The sequence below is a fragment of the Malus domestica genome, chromosome 12, assembly GCF_042453785.1.
Source record: "Malus domestica chromosome 12, GDT2T_hap1".
NCBI lineage: Eukaryota > Viridiplantae > Streptophyta > Magnoliopsida > Rosales > Rosaceae > Malus > Malus domestica.
This window is the reverse complement of record NC_091672.1, coordinates 977334-996344: the sequence shown is the minus strand read 5'-3', so window position 1 is coordinate 996344 and position 19011 is coordinate 977334. Positions and strand designations below refer to the sequence as shown.

Below are 19011 nucleotides of genomic sequence, written 5' to 3'. Positions count from 1 at the left end.
GGTAAGTACATCTTTGGAGCGGCTCAAGACATCTTCAAGCCATTCCCAATAAAACTCAACGAATGCGGCTCCTCCAGTAGTCGACAGGGTGCTATTCCAAGCTATAGCTCCGCTACGGATACGATCACCAAGAAGCTTAGACTTAACCAAAGGGTTGGCACGATCATGGTGCGAAGAGTTCAAGATAAAAATCCTCGATCTGCACACCTTCCTCTTTGTAGTTGGTCGAACGGAGTCTACTAGCTCTCAAGATACCTCAGAAGACCATGACTTAATATGCATGGAGTTGTCTTTTATGGGAAGAACAAGTGCCTTAGGGCCAGTCAGTGGCGCATAAAGCTTCAATGTCGTTCCACTATCTTGTGGATCGCCTTCCTTCGCAAGAATGGTGATGGTGTTGTTTTTAAAGCACTTAAGAAACACCATGACTACAACGGAAAAGTCAGCCACAAAGCTTGAATAGGCACGGCAAAAGTGGGCAGCTACAAGACGGTCCTTCAAAACACGTTACAGTAGCAAAGAAATCCATCAGTGAAGGCACAAACACACTGTGTATAAAAATAGACACATTATATGGTATTATATGTGTGTGCGTATATGGGTGTGTGTGCACATATATATATATATATATATATATATATATATATATATATATATATATATATAAGACACGGCAACCAAGTTCCATATACAAATATATATAATGTGTACACAATGATGGTGATGGGACGATTGAAGGAATATATATATATTCTAGCATCATAAACAGATTATATATATATATATATATATATGAGGTCCAAAAAAAAAAAAAAAAAAAACATACCTAAAAGCTTGCTGTTACTGCACCACGATGTCACCCGTCTGCATCCTCCCTCTGCTCAATCTTCTGCCCATTGCCAAGACAACCTATGGGGGTATTTATAGGAAAAAAAGAAGAGAGGGTGATGATTAAAAAAAAAAAAGATGGTGCGGATTGCACCATCTAAAAAGGAAAAAATATAAAAATATAAAAAATAATATAAAAAATTCAATAAATAAATAATAAATAATAAATAAATTAAAAAAAAAAGAGGGGGGATGGTGCGGATTGCACCATCTCAAAAAAAAAAAAAAAAAAAAAGGGGTATGGTGCGGATTGCACCATCTGAAAAGAAAAAAAATATATAATAAAATAATATAAAAAAAATATATATATATATAATAAAATAAAATAAAATAAATAAATAATAAATAAATAAAAGGGGATGGTGCGGATTGCACCATTGAAAAGAAAAAAAAATAATAATAAAAAAATAGAGGGATGGTGCGGATTGCACCATCTGAAAAAATAATAATAATAAAAAAAATAATATAAAAAAAGGGGGGGATGGTGCGGATTGCACCATCTGAAAAGAAAAAAATAAAATAAAATAAAATAAATAAATATAAATATAAATATAAATAAATTAAAAAAAAAAAAGGATGTTGCGGATTGCACCACATGAAAAAAAAAACAAATGCATTGAGAGAAATAAAGTCCATTTCATTGATTTCTCTGGAAAAATTACAGACGGAACATTTACATACCAAAAAAAAAAAAAAAAGTGCAAACAAACAAAAGCCTTCATTGATCAGGTGGCGCCTCAGTACTCGGCGGAGCCCCAGATCGGAGAGGCACCAGAGGGTGATTATTCAGAGCATCATCACTCGGCGGAACCCCAGAAGGAGAAGGCACCGAAGGTTGATCATTTGGAGCTTCATTAAGCGGTACAGCCCCAGAAGACGAAGGCAAATGATGTTGGAACAAACCCACAAACCTCTGATGATCAAGTAAAATCTGACCGTCAGATTCCTGCATCTGGCTAATCTTCCTCTTCATGGTTGTAGCATAGTTATGTGCGAGCTTGTGCAACTGTTTATTCTCATGCTTAAGCCCTCTAATCTCCTATTTGAGACTCATCACCTCAGCCGCCAATGATTCAACTTGACGAGTTCGAGCAAATAGGCGTTGGGCCATATTAGACACAGAACCTGCACATTGCACACTAAGAGCCAGATAATCCTTAACAGCCAACTCATCAGACCGTTTGGAAAGTAGTCTGTTATCTTTGGGAGTGACAAGGTTCCTGGCCACCACCGCAGCGGTCATATCATTCTTCATCATCGAATCCCCAACGGTAAGAGGACCAGTAGGGGATATGAAAGATGGGCGCCATATGTTGTCTGGAGAAGGCGGGACTGCCTCTTCACCAAGATTCAAATCAAAACGACGGTCGGAGGATCCAGACATTTTCAAAGGTGTTGAAGAAATAAGAAGTCGGACAAAATCAAGATCTTAGAAGTGCACAAAGGGAGTTTCTACAAGCGAAAATTCAAGTGAGCTTTGAAACGAACTGCGTGCCTCTATAAAAAATCAACACTCGACGGGATTTCAGAGATCGAAGAGGCGAGCTCAGAATTCGAAGAGGTCAATTCAAAAATTGAAGAGGCAAGCTCAGAAATCGGAGAAACATCTTGCTTTTCCAGACGCGTCAGCACCCGTTACGCGCAAATTCAGCTTTGCGGAAATCACGGGCAAGTTGTCGAAGCGCCGATCCCAGATATCGAAGAGGTGCCAGTCTTTTTCAGCCTCGTCAGCACCCGTCACGCGTAAACTCAGCTTTGCGGAAATCACGGGCAATTTGTCGAAGCGCCGATCCCAGATATCGAAGAGGCGCCAGTCTTTTTCAGCCTCGTTAACACCTGTCACATGCACACTCAGCTTGACGAAAATTACGGACAATTTGTCGAAGATTTCTGATAAAGAAGAAAGCACGTGAAGCCATACTGATCAATCACGCATTGGTTGCCGACACAAGTAAAAGAATAGTACCTCTACAGGTACTAAAGAATTTCCTATAACTGTCCACCTTCACCCTCCATAGCAAGGCAGACATACATAACCTTTCTTCATCTCCGAGAATGCCTTCCCAACAAAGCCTCTCGAGTCACTCAGTGTTTCTTATTCCTTGGGGTACCTCTGCAAACAAATGACACCAAAGCAAAAGTATCTCATATCACCAGGGTAGAAAGCAAGAGTATCTCATATCATGCGTTCTCCCTGTCATTTCCTTTGTCCTTGTTCTTACCTATAAAGACAAGGATAAAGAAAACAATATGCCGGAACCTCCACTCAAACTCGGATGCCACATTTGCCTGGAGAACAGATAAGGCAAGTGAAAATGATACCTTGCAGCATGTGGAGACAACGTGCAGAAGAAACAAACAGAGAAGAATGCAGTCTTCACAGTCAGCTCAGCAGAAGGAGTCCGAGCTGAGGAACTCAAGAAACTGCCACATCTGCCTGAAGAAACAAGCAGAGAAGAATGCAGCCTGCACAGTCAGCTTAATAGAAGAAGTCTGAGCTGAAGAACTCGAGAAGATGCTACATTCTGCCAGAAGAATAGATAAGACAAGGGAAAATGATACATTGAAGCATGTGGAGACAAGCACAACAAAGCACGTGCCGATTCATCCGCTACTTCTTCAAAATCAAAAGTATCTTATATCATCAGGTTTGCAATCACTCTGGGTGGAGGACTCGTTTTGACCCTCAAATTCTTGGGTCGACTTGCTAAGCGTTGTGGGCTGCATGTGCCGTTTCACCACCCTTGGATCAAATCCTTAAAGATCAAGTCACCAACTGGAAGAAGAACCCATCAATCTTGAAGATCATACCGTTGACCAAACTGCTCAGGTGTGAATTAGAAAGATTGAACAAAGCAACAAGCCGTCACCTTCACCTCGTGCCTGCTTGCCATGTGTTTGAGTCAACCTTCAAGAATCAAGCTTCAACGGCCCTTGAAGAAGTTTCCGGCCAAATTCAAGATCAAGCCTCGACGGCCCTTGAGGAAATCACAAGTCCGATTCAAGATCAAGCGTCCACCATATTTGAATCAAATCCAGTTCAAGAATAAGCTGTGGAAAATCAACAATTGGATGAATCCAGAAAATCCTCCAACCCAGTTCAAGATCAAAGCTGTGGAAAGTCAACAAGCGCAACAAAATATGTGCCGATTCATCCACTACCAAAGCCAAAGATCATCTACCACATGAAGCTCCTTGTGGTCCAATTTCAACCTTCAAGATCAAGCCTCGACGGCCCTTGGATCGACATCTACATTAAGGGACTTCAAAACGCATCTCCTACACGTGACAAGCACATGTATACGACGCGCCTTGAAGTGGGGGCATTTGTAGACATCGAAATTTCGGTAAATAAATGTTAACCGATAAACAAAAAATCGAAATAAGTTGGAAAAGTCATCAAATAGGACACGTGTCAACACCTGGCAGAAACGACTTATTTCATCTAGAATATTATATTCAAAATTAGGCCTTGGAAATTTCTATAAATAGAAGGCTAATTCATTCATTTGAAAGGAGGAATTCATATTACACCTTAAAGCTCTGAAGCTCTGAAACTCCGAAGCTCTCAAGCAATTCCCGAAAGATCAAGAAAGCCCTTTTCGTTCTTCATCAAATCCTCCTTCAAGATCAAGCCCCGACGGCCCTTGAAGAAAGTATTCTTCGTTCTTCGTTCTTCGTTCATCATTCTTCCAAGATCAAGCCCCGACGGCCCCTTGGATCAACAATCATCCACCTTCGAGATCAAGCCTCGACAGCCCCGTGAAGAACTTCCACCAAATTCAAGATCAAGCCCCGACGGCCCTTGAAGAAAGTGTTCTTCGTTCTTCGTTCATCGTTCTTCTAAGATCAAGCCCCGACGGCCCATTGGATCAACAACATCAACAAATCCACACGTCCAACCGTTCTTCAAGATCAAAGCCCAAAAGCCCCTGGAGATCCGTTCATCACTGTTCTTCAAAGATCAAGCCCAAAAGCCCCTTTGAAGATCCGCTCAAATCCACCTTCAAGATCAAGTTCACGGCCCTTGAAGAACGTTCATCCTTAGATCAAGCCCAACGGCCCTTTGGATCAATCGCACATCCACAAATCAACACCTTACGGAGATTGAATCAGAGGATCAAATTTAAGAGAGATTGTAACCCAAAATCATCAAATACAAATATTATTTTGTGCACGTTGTTCTTGTCTCTTTCGTTTCAGGAAATTTCCGTGTTCACAGTAACATCTCATCAACTCCAACCAAACTTTAGGTCAAGCTCGTTTTTAATTCAATTCAAACCAATCACGCATTGTTGCTTAAAAAGTGATTGTACATGTCTCTTCTTAAAAAAAATTTATATCTCGTGTATTTTTTTTTAATAATAAGTATTTTAATTTGAATGAAATAATAACAGCTTTCGGATTCATCAAAAAATAACTTGAGGGTCGCCACGTAACCTACTGAAAGGGACACCTCCCCGCTTCTCTTCGCAACCATCTTCACCTCCCTCTAATTTGGTCTTCCCTCCTTTTCTCATTCGGATTCTTCCAATCGGCTCGTCTTCTTCTTCCTCAATTCGTCTCTTCGCACCCAGGTACCTCATCATCCTTCAATCCTTGATTATAAACTATTAATTTATGATTAAATTGTGGCTTAATTTTGCTAATTGAGGTAATAACAGTACCGATTTCTTGAGAAAATGCGTTCTTGATCAGTTTTATTATCTGCAGTCCTTGTTTAGGGAAAACAAATATTTGTGCTTTGAGTGGCAACTTCTAATTGATATTTAAATATTTAAATTTGTACATTTTCCTGATTACAACCAGTAGTAATTTCTCAAATTTCCAGTTCTGAGCATGTAATTTCTCGAATTTATAATTTGTATGAGTTCTGAAGCTGTTAATTTAATGCTGAAATTCCCTTTTATTTAATACAAATTATGAAAGTTTTTAATAATACAGGTCAGATTTCTAGTAGGTTTATGCTGAAGAGTTGGTTTTAACAAGAACCTAGATTATTAACCTTAATTTATTCTATCAGTTCAAAGTAAGGGATAAGAGGAGGGGTAGGGGTTGAACAGAGAGGAAGGAAAAGATGTCGGGCATGGGAGACGGATATGTGGGCACGGCCCAAGATGCCGTGAGGATCCGAAGGCTTGAGAAGCAAAGAGAAGCCGAGCGCCAGAAAATTCATGAGCTCAAAAGCAAGTCAGCCAACGATACAGGCCAGCCGGGTCTCCTCCAATTCGGGTCAAGTACCTCTGAGGTTTGTACTTGAAACTGAACTCATATCTAGGCTTTAAAGTTCCCCATGCGCATATATTTCGGTGTCAGAAATCTTAGGACTTTTTTATGTTGGTTCTGTGTACTCTCTGGTTTATCAATGACGAGAAGCATGAAAGTTGTGAGACTATTCATTCAAAAAAAATTTCTTGTCCTTACGATTTATGTGGTACCAAATAGGTGTGTTACAAACTTACAATAGATATAGATAACAAATTTTGTACGGACATAATTTTTATCGTTGATTAATGATTTTCTTGATTGATATTTCAGATTCTTGAGACAGCATTTAAGAAGGAAACCATTGGTTTGGTAACAAGGGAGCAGTATGTGGAGAAGGTAAATACTAAACAACTAGGATTGCTTTCTTTTACTTATACTAATGGAAGCATATGATGGTTAAAGTGCGGTGCTTGTGCTGTGAATTTATGTTGTAGAAAGAAAATATTAAGATCAAATTTGAGGAGGAAGAAAAGGAGAAACTTCAGAAGCTACAACAAGAGTGAGTTTCGTAACAGATGACTGTGTTGCTGTTTGATTTATGAACATCTGAAAGTGTTTATATTTGTCAATGACTGCAACAGTCTAATTTTGTTTTTCCTTTTATAATTCAGGGAGGAGCTTCTTCAATTACAAAAGCGAAAGAAGAGGAAGGTAAAGGGGGGTTCTCGATTGTCCTTCGCAGATGACATTGAGGATGGAATTGAAGAGGAAGATGGTGAACATAGTAAGAACTTCTCTCCTTAAAGAATTAAAATTTTTATTCTGGTTATGCAGTGCCTTAAGTTGCTCATAGGATTCATATTGTTCTTATTTTTAATGACAGACTGTCACTAAAGTTTATTGTATGGAACTTTGTAGATTGATTTGGCATTTCTTTTCACCATTTTATGTGACATATTCTCCCCTGATGAACATTAGGCATAGATCTAGACTGATATTTGTTGCAACTTGCATGTATAGAAGCGTCCATTCTAATTTTTTGACGGGAGGCTATATTTAGATACTTGATGTTTTAGTGGTCACTTGAGAGTATTCTCATCTAGTGTTTTTTGTGGATGCCCACTAGAAACTTAATGCTGATTCTTGTTCTACAGAAAGCACAGAGGCTACAAGATTACGGTGCAGTAGACTTGGGAAAGATCCTACAGTGGAGACCAGCTTTCTGCCAGATAGGTGTAACATTTTTCTCTTTCTTGCTCTTATGCACAAACATTTTTATCCCTCCCTCTTATTTCATTCTGTTTCAGTCTAGCATTTGAACTTAAGAGGTGCTATGGATGTATTTCAGTGAGCGGGAGGCAGAGGAACAAGCTGAGCGTGAAAGGTTGCGGAAGCAGTGGCAGACTGAGCAGGACAAAATACGAAGTAATTTTACTATCCTAATTTTCCCTGAGTTTATCTCCTTTGCCATTAATAAGTTTTGAAAGAAATTTTTACTGTGTTTTTTCAGAGGAGGCACTTCAAATTACTTACAGCTATTGGGATGGAACTGGGCATAGGAGAGTGCTCAAGGCAAGTAAAGCATGCTCGACTTGCATTTGTTTTCCCTTCATGATTTCTCTTTTAAAATTGAAGCTATCGTTTTTTCTATTATTTTTCATTTTCTCTTTGTTTCCATTCAGGTAACGAAAGGTGATAAAATAGGAGATTTCCTTAAGGCTGTTCAACAGCAACTTGCACCTGAGTTTCGAGAGGTGCGAACCACCTCAGTGGAGAATTTGCTATATGTAAAAGAAGATCTTATCATTCCACATGTAAGAAAAAATTGTTAGTGATGCATTTTCTTGGTAGAAGCTTTACTGAATAAATGCTAATTAATTTCTCATCACTTGTGTCATGGTTGTGGAAATACAGCAGCATAGTTTCTATGAGCTAATTGTAAACAAGGCTAGGGGAAAAAGTGGACCGGTAATGTTCAATATATCTTGTTATTCTTCTTCCATCATTTGGAAATATTGTATTAAGGTTTAGGTTTGTCTGAAATTTTATTGTAGGATGTGCTCATTGATGGTGACTCATTACGATTTTCTGTTGTATTTTGCATAGCTTTTTCATTTTGATGTGCATGAGGATGTGCGAACAATTGCTGATGCTACAATAGAGAAGGATGAGGTACATTCTTGTTTCTTTTTTAGTAATACTCTATTGCATAGAAAGTTTCCAATACTAAAGAAATGAAAGACAACCATAACTAAGTTAATGCCATGGCTTGACTATGCTTGGTTATACGTTTCAGGTATCTATTTCTGGTAATGACATGGCTCTCTTCGTATTCTTATATCTTTGCTTTTATTTTTGTGGCAGTCTCATGCTGGGAAGGTTGTTGAGAGGCATTGGTATGAGAAGAACAAGCATATTTTCCCTGCTTCCAGATGGGAGGTACCCTCTCTCTCTGACTCCCTCTCTCACTCTTAGGGATGGGCAACGGTTATGGCGGGCGGGTAACTGCGGTTATTTACCCATAACCGTTTACCCGTTGGGTATTTACATAAATGGGTATACCCATACCCATAACCGTTTATAAACAGTTAACCATACCCATAACTGTTAGGTATACCCGTTGGGTAGTCACTCTCTCTTCGTATATGTGTGTTATATATGGTATCTATGTCTGGGAGATGTCTACAACGAAGTGTCCCTTTCGCCTTTTCGCTCTAGACAGGCTTGATAGTGTGGTATACTGCTTGCCATTCTATAAATTGCATCTCTAGAGTATTAACTACAGTGCTTGAGTATCAAATTTCTATGTATGTAGACTACATACACAGAAATTGCATACTCAAAAGCACTATAGTTAATGTAGTGCGACCAATATCCGACTATTGTTGATAAATTTAATTTTTACGTGGGATAACATACTGTGTGCACCAGGACGGGCGGTAAATAAGTTTGATTATGGGAGTGCGGTTCAAATCCCTAACCTCTCTCTTTCAGTGGGATGATTGCCTACCGTCTTTACTACTTCATCTGAGTATTTAAGACATGTTTAATATATTTGAATAGTTAACATCAAACATAGAGTTGCAGATGAGGCTTCATGATTCTTTCTTCTTTTATAGCAATATGGGATGTTCACTTTTTGGTTTTGAGTGACAATATATCCACCTTAAAAGCGTATAGACCCATTATGCCTTGAATGTTTTCCGATTCTTTGATTGAAATAGCGGATAGTTCCTTCAAAGTTTGCATCATTTCTCTCATAATGTTCCAATATCGATATTTCTGTGTTTTTAGTTCCCCAATGTTTCTGTTTACAGAGATACTCTACGCCATTGGGTATTTGTGTATGATTCTTCAGCATTCTTTTCAGTCACCCGTTGTCTTTTTTTATTTCCTGGCAGATATATGATCCAACGAAGAAATGGGAGCGTTATACCATCCACGGGGACTGATTCATCATCACAATTCACAAACATGGGAGACTGAATGCAGTTGCGAGTTGTTCCTCTTAAGCTGCACAGCAATATTAGTTTGAGGTTTGAGGTTCATTTACTGCAGTTACTCATTTTTTTTCCCTTTCACTTAGTGATCGAAGCAGAGATCAGGCAACGCAACGGTTTTAGCAGATTGTATACCTTAATTGGAAGTGTAACGAAATCTGTTACGAGCATTATGAGCATCGTTCATTTGCAATTTAATTTCGATTAGCTTCTTTTGGTCATGCAATTTCTTTGAGGTTCTCCTCTGAAGAGGTCTCAGATGGCATACGTTGTGCTTATGCTTTTAGAAATGGTACGTTCATAAATAAGTACTTAGATTTAAGTAAACTAATACAATAGTTGGCTCTAATTTTACAACTTGTTCGAATTATAAGCGCAAAAATCGAAAGCGCAGTGGCGTTATAGTATATATATATCAAATCTCATTTAGTGAAATAAGATTTTGTTGTTGTTTGTAGTCTAATTATGAGAGTCGTGCTTGAATCAAACTCGTTTTATTTCGAAAAAAAATACGAACTGCTTATGAACTTTATGAGACGACTAGCTTGATTTTATACGTCAATATTGGAGAAAAGAATTTGGTCAAAGGCCACCAATCAACTAGCTATATTAAGGAATCGAACTCATCGTCTAACAGTGACATTTCTCATAAGGGGTTAAAATTATTAGACCGTGGTACAACTATGAAGTGATTAGTTCAGATACTTTTCTTACGTGGAGCCTACTATTTTGTTTAAGTGCCTCGCATTTAATTTACAATGAGCCTGCGTGCAAATGTTCTTAATCAACTAAGCAATTTTGAACCATGAACTTACGGTCCAAGAAAAGAGAAGAGTTTGACACAAAGCTGAAAAGAGAAAAATTTGATACAAAACCTCAAAAACAAGTACGAATACTCTTAATCAAGTGAGCTATATTTAATGGTTGAGCAATCTACATGGAATATTCCTTCTACATATTGTTTGAGTGTTGAGGGTTTTTGTCAGTTCTCCATTTCCTTGTTGCTTCGTACCCACTGTTCTTGCAGCACCCGGTACACCTGATCTCTGCCCTCCCTCTGCCGCAGCAACCCTCCAAAATGAGGTTCTCCTTCTCTCTCCTCCCTCAATCTCTCTCTCTCTCTCTCTCTCTCTCTCTCTCTCTAGATTTCAATTTGATTAACTTTTTGTTGTCTTTTGTAGTGGGACCAGTCGGCACCCGGAGGTTCTGTGGGCGCAGCGCTCCGACAAGGTGTACCTGACGGTGGCGCTACCGGACGCCAAAGATATCACCGTCAAGTGCGAGCCTGAGGGATTATTCAGCTTCTCCGCCGTGGGAGTCCAAGGCGAGCCCTTTCACTTCACTCTCGAGCTGTACGGTCCAATAACCCCTGACGGCTGCAAAACGAGAACTGGGTTGCGGAACATTCTCTGCTCGATCCAGAAGGAGCAGAGAGGTTGGTGGAAGCGGTTGCTGAAGACGGAAGAGAAGCCGGCGCCCTACATTAAAGTTGATTGGAACAAATGGTGCGATGAGGACGAGGAAGGTGAGACTTGTGACTTGTTTTTGTTTGTCAAGTTTCGATTATCGTCAATTGGGTTGTTTTTGTTTTAGCTGTTTGGTTTGTTATTGGTTTATTTTTCGAATTTTAATCATGTTTTGATTGATGGGGTGTGTCTGATTATGATTTTGTCCAACTAGATTGTGAGATTGAGGTGAATGGTGAACCCAAGATGAACTTTCGTATGGATCACATTTCGATTTTCATTAAATCGGTTGCCTTTATTTTAGCTGTTTGATTCTGTTATCGGTTTATTTTTCAAAATTTTCTGATGTTTTGATTGATGGGGTTTGTCTGATTATGATTTTGTCCAACTTGTTTGTGAGCTTGAGGTGAACAGTGAACCCAAAATGAACTTTCATATAGATTGCCTTTCGATTTTCGTTAAATGGTTGCATTTATTGTGGCTGTTTGATTCTGTTATCGGTTTATTTTTCAAAATTTTGTGATGTTTTGGTTGATGGGGTTTGTCTGATTATGATTTTGTCTAACGAATTTGTGATTTTGAGGTGAATAGTGAAACCGAAATGAATTTTTGGATAGGAATGTGAAAAATGAGCATGAGGTGGCACGAAGTTCATAGCTTGTGTGTTTTCAAACTATCTGGAATATATGAGTACATGTAAAGGCCCTACTTTGGCTAGTAGAATCATATATCTTGCCTTTCTCGTTGATGTGCTTGGCGTTGTTTGTCTGAGTAGTGAATGATTGAAATGAGAAAGCAGGACTATCTGGTGATTTGATTGCCTCACTGTAGTGTGTAGATAATGTTGGTTTCTAATTGCTCTAGCACATTAGATTGATTCTCTTTATGTCTATTTGTTGTTTACTATAAAGTTGTTGATATGTGTTGAGAAACCTCATTTCCAAGTGACATATAATAGCTCATCTGAAAACCGTTGACATGCTTAATAGGAAAATGGTACCCATCTTCTCTTGTGTAAGGTGAAAAAAAAAATGTTCCCCGCTGTGTTATCGTTACCTAGTTTTTATCTACCTCCAGTTTTTGCACAATCTTTCTGGAAAGTCAATTATATGAGGGCTTCAGTGGCTTAGGCTAATCCATAGAAATGATATGGCATCCCTGATCTTTTCATACCGTTATTGTTAATATGAAATGCCATGGTTGGTCAGGGGAATGCCAATTGGGCATGATTGCCGTTTTTAATTTGACACAATCTTTAGTATCATGTGCCTGCAAATTCAATATAGTTCTTGAGAGAGATTTTCCATGGATCTGACTCAACATTTGTGTTGTCTTTTGCAGCTGATTTGGCCCCCGATGATGATGATGATGATGCGGTAAATATGACACCTTATTTCATTTACAATAATGGAGTAGCTTCACCTAATCAGGTAAAATGGATTTTTTGTACTTTTGCAGTATGTTGGTCAAGATGGTGGAAGCAGTGACGACGAAGGAATGCTCTGTAAGTGTATTTTTTTCTCTATTTTTCCTCTTGGTCCGTTGGTGATGTTAGTCACAGTTAATTTTATAGAAGTATGTGCATTTGGTAATTTTCGCTGCTTAGTCCTTACAAAGAGTTCCGCAAAGTTCCTTTTACTAAATGTGGCGGCTTAAACAGCAAGCCAGTGGCAGCATCCTCTGTTTGCCGAACTCACTTGATAATCTATACGCATAGCGAGGCACATAAACTGTCAAGTTGTTTTTTCTTTTAAACCAAATTTGTAGACTCTCAGTACATTCAACATTTCTCCTTATTGTCTCTGCATTTTAAGACATTGTGTAATCGAATGTGTAGTATAGAACGGTTTTTCTATTTAAAAACTACAAGTTCTTCTCTGTTATTCTCGAGTTACCTTCTGTCGTCAATTTGTCCTTGAAAAAGAAGAAACCCTAGCGATGCCATTTAGGACATTGCGGTTTCAGTCAGTTGTTGAAGGAATTAGAGTGAGTCATATGAAGTCTGTTGGAAATGTTAAGAAGTGCTGCACCTGCATCTCTTTCTCACGGTTCTTTAACACCCGGTTTTGGCTTGTTTACAGATCTTCCGGACCTGGAGAAGGCGAGAAAGTAGGAAGACGATGACGAAGTAGTGAGTTATATGAAGTTAGTTAAACTTGATGGAAGGCGAAACACTTTGACATGACACCTTTGTAACTATTTGATCATATCCTCCTCATGCTCTAAACTTAGCATTATCTTTGGTTCTAACTCCATGGTTTCAAATTAATGTGACCTTAGCCCTTGTTCAGCCAGTCAGGGCTATAAACGAGCCGAGCCAAATTCAAAAAGTCTCTAAAAGCCATTAAAATTAAAGGAAAACTAATGAAAATGACTTGAAAACTTTGGGTTTTAATGATAATGACAAAATAAAGGGTAAAGTGAATAGTATCAGGATTGATTTTTTAATGTAAAAATATGGTTTTTCGTTAAAGTGAACAATATTGAGAGTTTTTCGTTAAAGTTTCCTAAAATTAACTCCGTTTGAAAAATTATTTAAAGAAATGCCATGGATTTATGGACACAATTTGAGTTTTATTAAGTGATTTTTTATAGAGATATCTTTATAGAATAATTTACTATGATTTGGTCACGAAAATTTTTGAGTTCACTAGTCATTGAATAGTCGAGTACTGTTCAATAACCTTCAGTAACACATGGGAGATGCAAAACCAATGAAACGATGAGAGAAAATCAGTGTATTAATCCATTGCAAAACCAATGGAACAATGAGAGCAAAGAGAAAATCGGTGTATTAATCCATCAACTTATCATTGTATTAATCCATCAGCTTATCGATTTGAGACGTAATGTTCACTTTGATTAACTTCATTAGAAATGGTAATGTTCACTTTGATTAACTTCATTAGAAGTTTTGTCACGTAATGTTCACTTTAATTAACTTCATTAGAAGTTTTGTCGTTTATTCCCGCTTTTTAAACTCTTTATTTAGATGAAAGTTCAAAGACCAATACTCGCGATTTTTTGGTTCAAACAGACCAAAACCCACAGTTCGACCAGAATTCAGGAACCGATGCTCCAATATCTCAAAACAAATGGTGTAACGAAGGCCAGGAAGATTCGATCTCACTGAATCGAGGCGCGCATAAGAAGCTTGTCATGTAACAAACTCCATTATTATTACATTACAAGTTTTGCTGTAAAGGAAGTATGACAATAACACCACTTGTGTACAATCTATAGCTCTTAACGATGATATTTATTTACACATGGCCACACATCCAAGCTACCCTTCTTCTGTATCCATTTACTGCAGTATCGAAAAGAAACCGGAGAAACCATGCCAGACCGGAATCACAAGTGCAACGTAAACTATTTCGGGCAGTTGGCAGTCGGAAGCAGCCTTATCTAGCTAGTCTGCCTTGGACTGTCGAGTCTCGACAACACGGACAGGAATGACTGGAATTGAATCCCACCATTCTCTTAGTCGTCTGCTGCTTTGGTTCTCCCCCTTACCCGTACCTAGTCTCGATGCCAATGTCGATGAGAAGCAACAAACTATGGCTGCCATTATAACGAACTTCACCGGAACCACCGTAAAAAATATTGCTGTCGCACTCAACAACACCATCGCCACATTTGCATGCTGCAACAACAATTAAACTTTGTTAGTTGGATTGATGCAATTAACACCAAGTTATCAATCTCTTATATGCGCATGAGAAAAGTCGGCGTAACATAAGCATTGCGACATTTGAGCCTCTGAATTTAGAATATGTTTCGACTCTTGCTACTAATATTACGCATGCGTATAGATCTGGAAATTCACAGTGAATTGTAGAAGTGAAGATATAGCTTGGCTGCATATATAAATACCTTGCGTGCCTTCGAAATATATATGGACCACAACTTCAATATCGAAACATTTGCTATCTGCATCATCTCCTGCACAGTTTGCATTCCACGTTGAGCAGACACTATGCTTTCTATTGTACTCTGGTCCGAGGCGGTGCATACGACTATCTCATTGCATTTTATATCAAGTCTTTGCAGCCTGGCTCTAACCATCTTCGCAACCAGCCAAATGAATAAAGCGGCAAGTGCTATGCCAACCCATTCCCTGCATAAGAAGTTATTCTTCACAAAATCCAATTCACCAACTTGGAATTTTATTAAAGCTTACGCAGCACTGCAGCTAGCTAGAGAAACGACATACTGGTAGGTGACTACTAAAGTCGCAGCAACCACAGTGAGAGTAGTTGACGGTCTTTCCCACATGAGTACTTCTTCAAACCAAGGCACTGAATTCCTAAGGGGCCTTAGTAGCTCCTACACAATAAAACAAAGTCAGATTGATACGTGGATGTATGCGAAGGTACACGTTAGACGGAATATTAAGTATAATATAAACTAAGATATTTTTCGCCATTGATGGATCATGGAAATTCCTCTAGAGTGATATGGATGGGGTTAGATATTTACCAAAAAGATAGTAGCGCTTTCACTGATTCCCTCTTCTTTAAGTTCCTTTGTGGTAGCTTTGGCAATAGCAATATCCTTTTCTTCCTCTCTTGACTGATTAATTGCTGTTTCTAATAAGGAACTGTTTTCGACTTGACCGCTTGGAGTTGGGGTTGCATTTTCGCTGCTGCCAACTTCCATCTCTTGGTCTAAACCTGAGATGATCATCGACTCTGACAAGTTCATGCTCCTTAGGATTGAACTAGCACTACATGGATGCCCGCTATTGCTCTTCTTAAGACTCTCTGCAAGCTCTTCCAGTACGTAATCTCCCTTCGGTATCTCATCGAACAAAGAAAAAATTAAGAATCTTGTTGGTGGAGGGGGTGATATTCTTAGCATCTCTCTTGCTGCATGGAGCCTTGTTATTGCTAGGATTGTCCTTGAATGCATCTCCCATGCTTGTATCGGACAATTTATTTCATACTTTGCTACGAAACGATGCATCAACATAATCTCCTTTGAGAGCGCAAGCCAAAGGTCACGCCTTGTAGAGCTTGTTACCTCGGGGAACTCCAGGACAATCTCCTCTGATCTAGAAATTTGGTGAAACAAATCATTAATCTATAACAACAATATAAGATTTTAACAAACTTCATGTAGTTGTGTTTCTGTTTGGTCAATGTGGCATCCACACAGCGTCGCAAGGAGCACTAGAAATCCCAGCGAAGATTTTGGTTTTTCAGTGTGTCAAATACTAGTTTCTACTAGTTTCTAAACACGCGACACATAGATTGATTAGCTATTTGGTGCTTTGGGTTAGACTAAAAAATGAATGCAAGATTTCGGATAAATACTTAAATTCATAAATGCAGAGCATATGCCCTCACAATTCAGGAGACTCGTAAATTATAGCCTTGTCAAAAAGTGGAGCACCCCATGGCCCTGTTGAAGCTGGTTTCACCGTTTGCTCCATATCCTTCGAAAGGTCTATTTTAAGAGCATCTTCATATGTTAATACTCCAGAAGCCTCGAAATAGAGTGCGTAATTCGTTAGCGTAAGCCTACCTGAAATACCAATGCATGGTTAGCCATATCAAATCGATTACTTAATTATATATGGGGAAAAGAAACTATATATAAGACATGAGATGATCAAAGTTCTCTTTTCTAAACAAACCAGGCCAACTTGTTCCTCCAATGTGGCGCACTACTCGCTGTGTGCTAGCAGTTCCCTCGACGTGTAAAATGAATTCGTCGTCTGCAAGCTCCACACCCTTCGGTTTTGCATGTTTTGCCAAATATTTTATACATCTATAAAATCAAAACAGTACAAAAAGGGAAAAGTTGAAACAATCTTAAAGAAACTTCAAATGCAAGCATTCTTTATAAGTTACACTACCATTTATACTGTCTATTCCCCTAAATGTATTGTACCAAATTTAATTACTCTTTGCATGTTATTATTTCAAAGAAAAAGGTTCAGCTAAGGTATAACGAGTGTCTCCAACAGTATTAGTATTGGGTATGCGTCGACGCATCATACAAATGAAATATATGGTTATAGATGCATCACCTATCAATTTCCTTTAAAAATTTGTCATAGGAAGGAAAATGGAGCCGGTTTCCCGTAGGCACCGTTAAAGTTTCAAAGGTAAATCTCCCATTAACAACATCTGTAACTAGTGGAACCAGCGACCCCATCCAAACAAATGCATCTTCTCCAACATTTTTCTCATTGTCAACCTGCCAGACAGTAGGTGAAGAACGAATAGAAACAAAACATAATTACAACTACAACGAGGAACAAAAGATTAGGGTTCAAGCAACGACCATTACTTTAACCTAGAACTTAGTTTAGTCCAACTTTCCATCTCTCTATGTATCTCGAAAAAAAAATTACAAAAAACGAAATTAAATCTTAAGAAATGATATAGCTTACAAGAAGCGGCATAAGATCTGAATAGAACAGAGAGATGTCATCTTGTTCTGAAAGACATTTTTGCGGCAATTTTTTCTCTTCTTTCTCCTTCGCCACACACTCCTGCAAAACCCCAAAAACATGACATTTGAACAATAACAAAAGAAACAACAAAAGGGCGATCCCAAGCCAACAAGGCTCCCACTTTGTGAGGGGAGGAATGTCTATCGTACACAGTCTTACCTTGCTTTGCAAAGAGTAAGGGTAAGGCTGCGTACATGTGTTTCCTTCCATACAAATATAAATATATCAATGCATCATAATAGTTCAATCAATATTGTAAATATGGTGGAGAAATCATATGTAATTTATATATGTTTCAATGTATTATATAGATATAGTCCTGATTGTGAAGTTGTTAACAAACTAACTAATTACGAACATAATTATGCAACTATTTTTTTCTCTTCAATAAAAAACAACCGTACGTTTAGTGGTGAATACCACATCCACCTCTGTGTGAGAGTTTAGGTGTTTTTAGGTTCGACTTCCATGAATGGTAAATTCTTCGATACCAAAATTTTTTCACTTCAACATCATCATGAGGCTTAGCCAAATCCCCGTTAGTAGCAACAGAAACAATCAAATTACGAACATAATTAATTACCGTAAAAGATTCCTCGTCAGCAGAGGTAGGCATCTCCCAAGCTAGCATCATGTCGAAGGTGAAGCGGCTAAAAGAGCCATTGGCAATCTTTTCCTCAATGGTTTTGCACATGTCACAACTCTGCATAACCTTGGCACTGCAAAATTCTACGAATTTCCTCCCATAACTATTCCTATTGTTGTTGTTGTTACTACTGATAGTAGCAGCACCAACCGGCGCCGTTTCATCCGTCTTCCATATAGTTTCAAATTCCTCCACCAATTTGTCCACCGGGGTATCCAGTTTCCTGAACGTAATATAATTATATAAGGATATATAATAGGATTTAATCAACATACATGCATATACACATGAAGACGTGGGCGTAGCCTCATTGGTTGGCTACAACGGATGTGCTCTCCTGTGCACCCTACTTCGAATCTCCCTCGACATGCGGTTTATAGTAGTTTAAAGTAGAAAAACGATTCGTATATAAAAGACACATATATTATATATATATATATATAGTCAACATCGATTTGAAAAATTCAACAAATACGAAAAAGAACAATATTTACAGGTGCAAAATATTATATATGTATGAATTGCATATCATATATGATGGACTTACAAAGCGCATTTTTGTACAACGTCGTTTGCAATGGAGGAGAGATGCTTCAACCTCATTGTGGACATTGTTGTATTGTTGCAGAACAGCAGAGAATTAGAGCAGAAGATTGCTTGGTTTTTAATAAGGAGGGATGAAGGAGAAAGGAGAAGTTGAAGGAGCGGCAGAGGCTGAGATGTGTTTCTTCATGGAGCTGCCACGTTTGGGTGGCCATGCAGCATTTGCTATTCCACCTGTTGCACGTTCCTCGTTTCTCTGAGGCCGACTTGGGCTGTCTTTTCTTAACCTTCTGG

At 38.6% G+C, this 19011-nt stretch overlaps 3 protein-coding genes across 4 annotated transcripts; 2 read left to right on the top strand and 1 right to left on the bottom strand.

The window, feature by feature from the left end:
* Positions 1-5299: 5299 nt before the first annotated feature.
* Positions 5300-9817, top strand: LOC103449332 (protein XAP5 CIRCADIAN TIMEKEEPER). Its single transcript, XM_008388636.4, has 13 exons — positions 5300-5465; positions 5912-6136; positions 6427-6492; positions 6591-6655; positions 6768-6880; positions 7251-7329; positions 7445-7521; positions 7607-7668; positions 7779-7910; positions 8011-8064; positions 8203-8268; positions 8461-8535; positions 9498-9817. Exons 2-13 carry the CDS (start codon positions 5966-5968, stop codon positions 9546-9548), a joined length of 1011 nt encoding a protein of 336 aa, XP_008386858.3. The 5' UTR covers positions 5300-5465; positions 5912-5965; the 3' UTR covers positions 9549-9817.
* A 411-nt stretch (positions 9818-10228) lies between these two features.
* Positions 10229-13312, top strand: LOC103449333 (co-chaperone protein p23-2). Its single transcript, XM_008388637.4, has 5 exons — positions 10229-10679; positions 10778-11121; positions 12404-12438; positions 12521-12566; positions 13144-13312. The coding sequence occupies exons 1-5, from the start codon at positions 10675-10677 to the stop codon at positions 13173-13175; spliced, it is 462 nt and encodes a 153-aa protein (XP_008386859.1). The 5' UTR covers positions 10229-10674; the 3' UTR covers positions 13176-13312.
* A 904-nt stretch (positions 13313-14216) lies between these two features.
* LOC103423160 (uncharacterized) lies at positions 14217-18876 on the bottom strand. 2 transcript variants are annotated; one of them, XM_029090804.2, is made up of 10 exons: positions 18722-18876; positions 18112-18397; positions 17466-17567; positions 17100-17269; positions 16704-16837; positions 16414-16591; positions 15545-16118; positions 15279-15391; positions 14939-15182; positions 14217-14708 (listed from the first exon to the last, which is right to left on the bottom strand). In XM_029090804.2, exons 1-10 carry the CDS (start codon positions 18784-18786, stop codon positions 14475-14477), a joined length of 2100 nt encoding a protein of 699 aa, XP_028946637.2. In that variant the 5' UTR covers positions 18787-18876; the 3' UTR covers positions 14217-14474. The 2 variants fall into 2 exon arrangements, with proteins under 2 accessions (XP_028946637.2, XP_070665513.1); XM_070809412.1 differs by lacking the exons at positions 18112-18397; positions 18722-18876 and adding an exon at positions 17688-17753.
* Positions 18877-19011: the final 135 nt, after the last annotated feature.

Excerpts from the sequence above, each read along its gene's own strand:
- LOC103423160 (XM_029090804.2), bottom strand. The coding sequence starts at position 18,786 with ATGTCCACAATGAGGTTGAAGCATCTCTCCTCCATTGCAAACGACGTT. Across the intron at positions 18,398-18,721 it reads GTTGTACAAAAATGCGCTTT|GAAACTGGATACCCCGGTGG; the intron begins GTAAGTCCATCA and ends TATTACGTTCAG. Across the intron at positions 16,592-16,703 it reads TGGAGGAACAAGTTGGCCTG|GTAGGCTTACGCTAACGAAT; the intron begins GTTTGTTTAGAA and ends TTGGTATTTCAG.
- LOC103449332 (XM_008388636.4), top strand. The coding sequence starts at position 5,966 with ATGTCGGGCATGGGAGACGGATATGTGGGCACGGCCCAAGATGCCGTG. Across the intron at positions 6,881-7,250 it reads AGAGGAAGATGGTGAACATA|AAAGCACAGAGGCTACAAGA; the intron begins GTAAGAACTTCT and ends CTTGTTCTACAG. Across the intron at positions 7,330-7,444 it reads ACCAGCTTTCTGCCAGATAG|TGAGCGGGAGGCAGAGGAAC; the intron begins GTGTAACATTTT and ends GATGTATTTCAG.
- LOC103449333 (XM_008388637.4), top strand. Across the intron at positions 11,122-12,403 it reads GTGCGATGAGGACGAGGAAG|CTGATTTGGCCCCCGATGAT; the intron begins GTGAGACTTGTG and ends TGTCTTTTGCAG. Across the intron at positions 12,439-12,520 it reads ATGATGATGATGATGATGCG|TATGTTGGTCAAGATGGTGG; the intron begins GTAAATATGACA and ends GTACTTTTGCAG.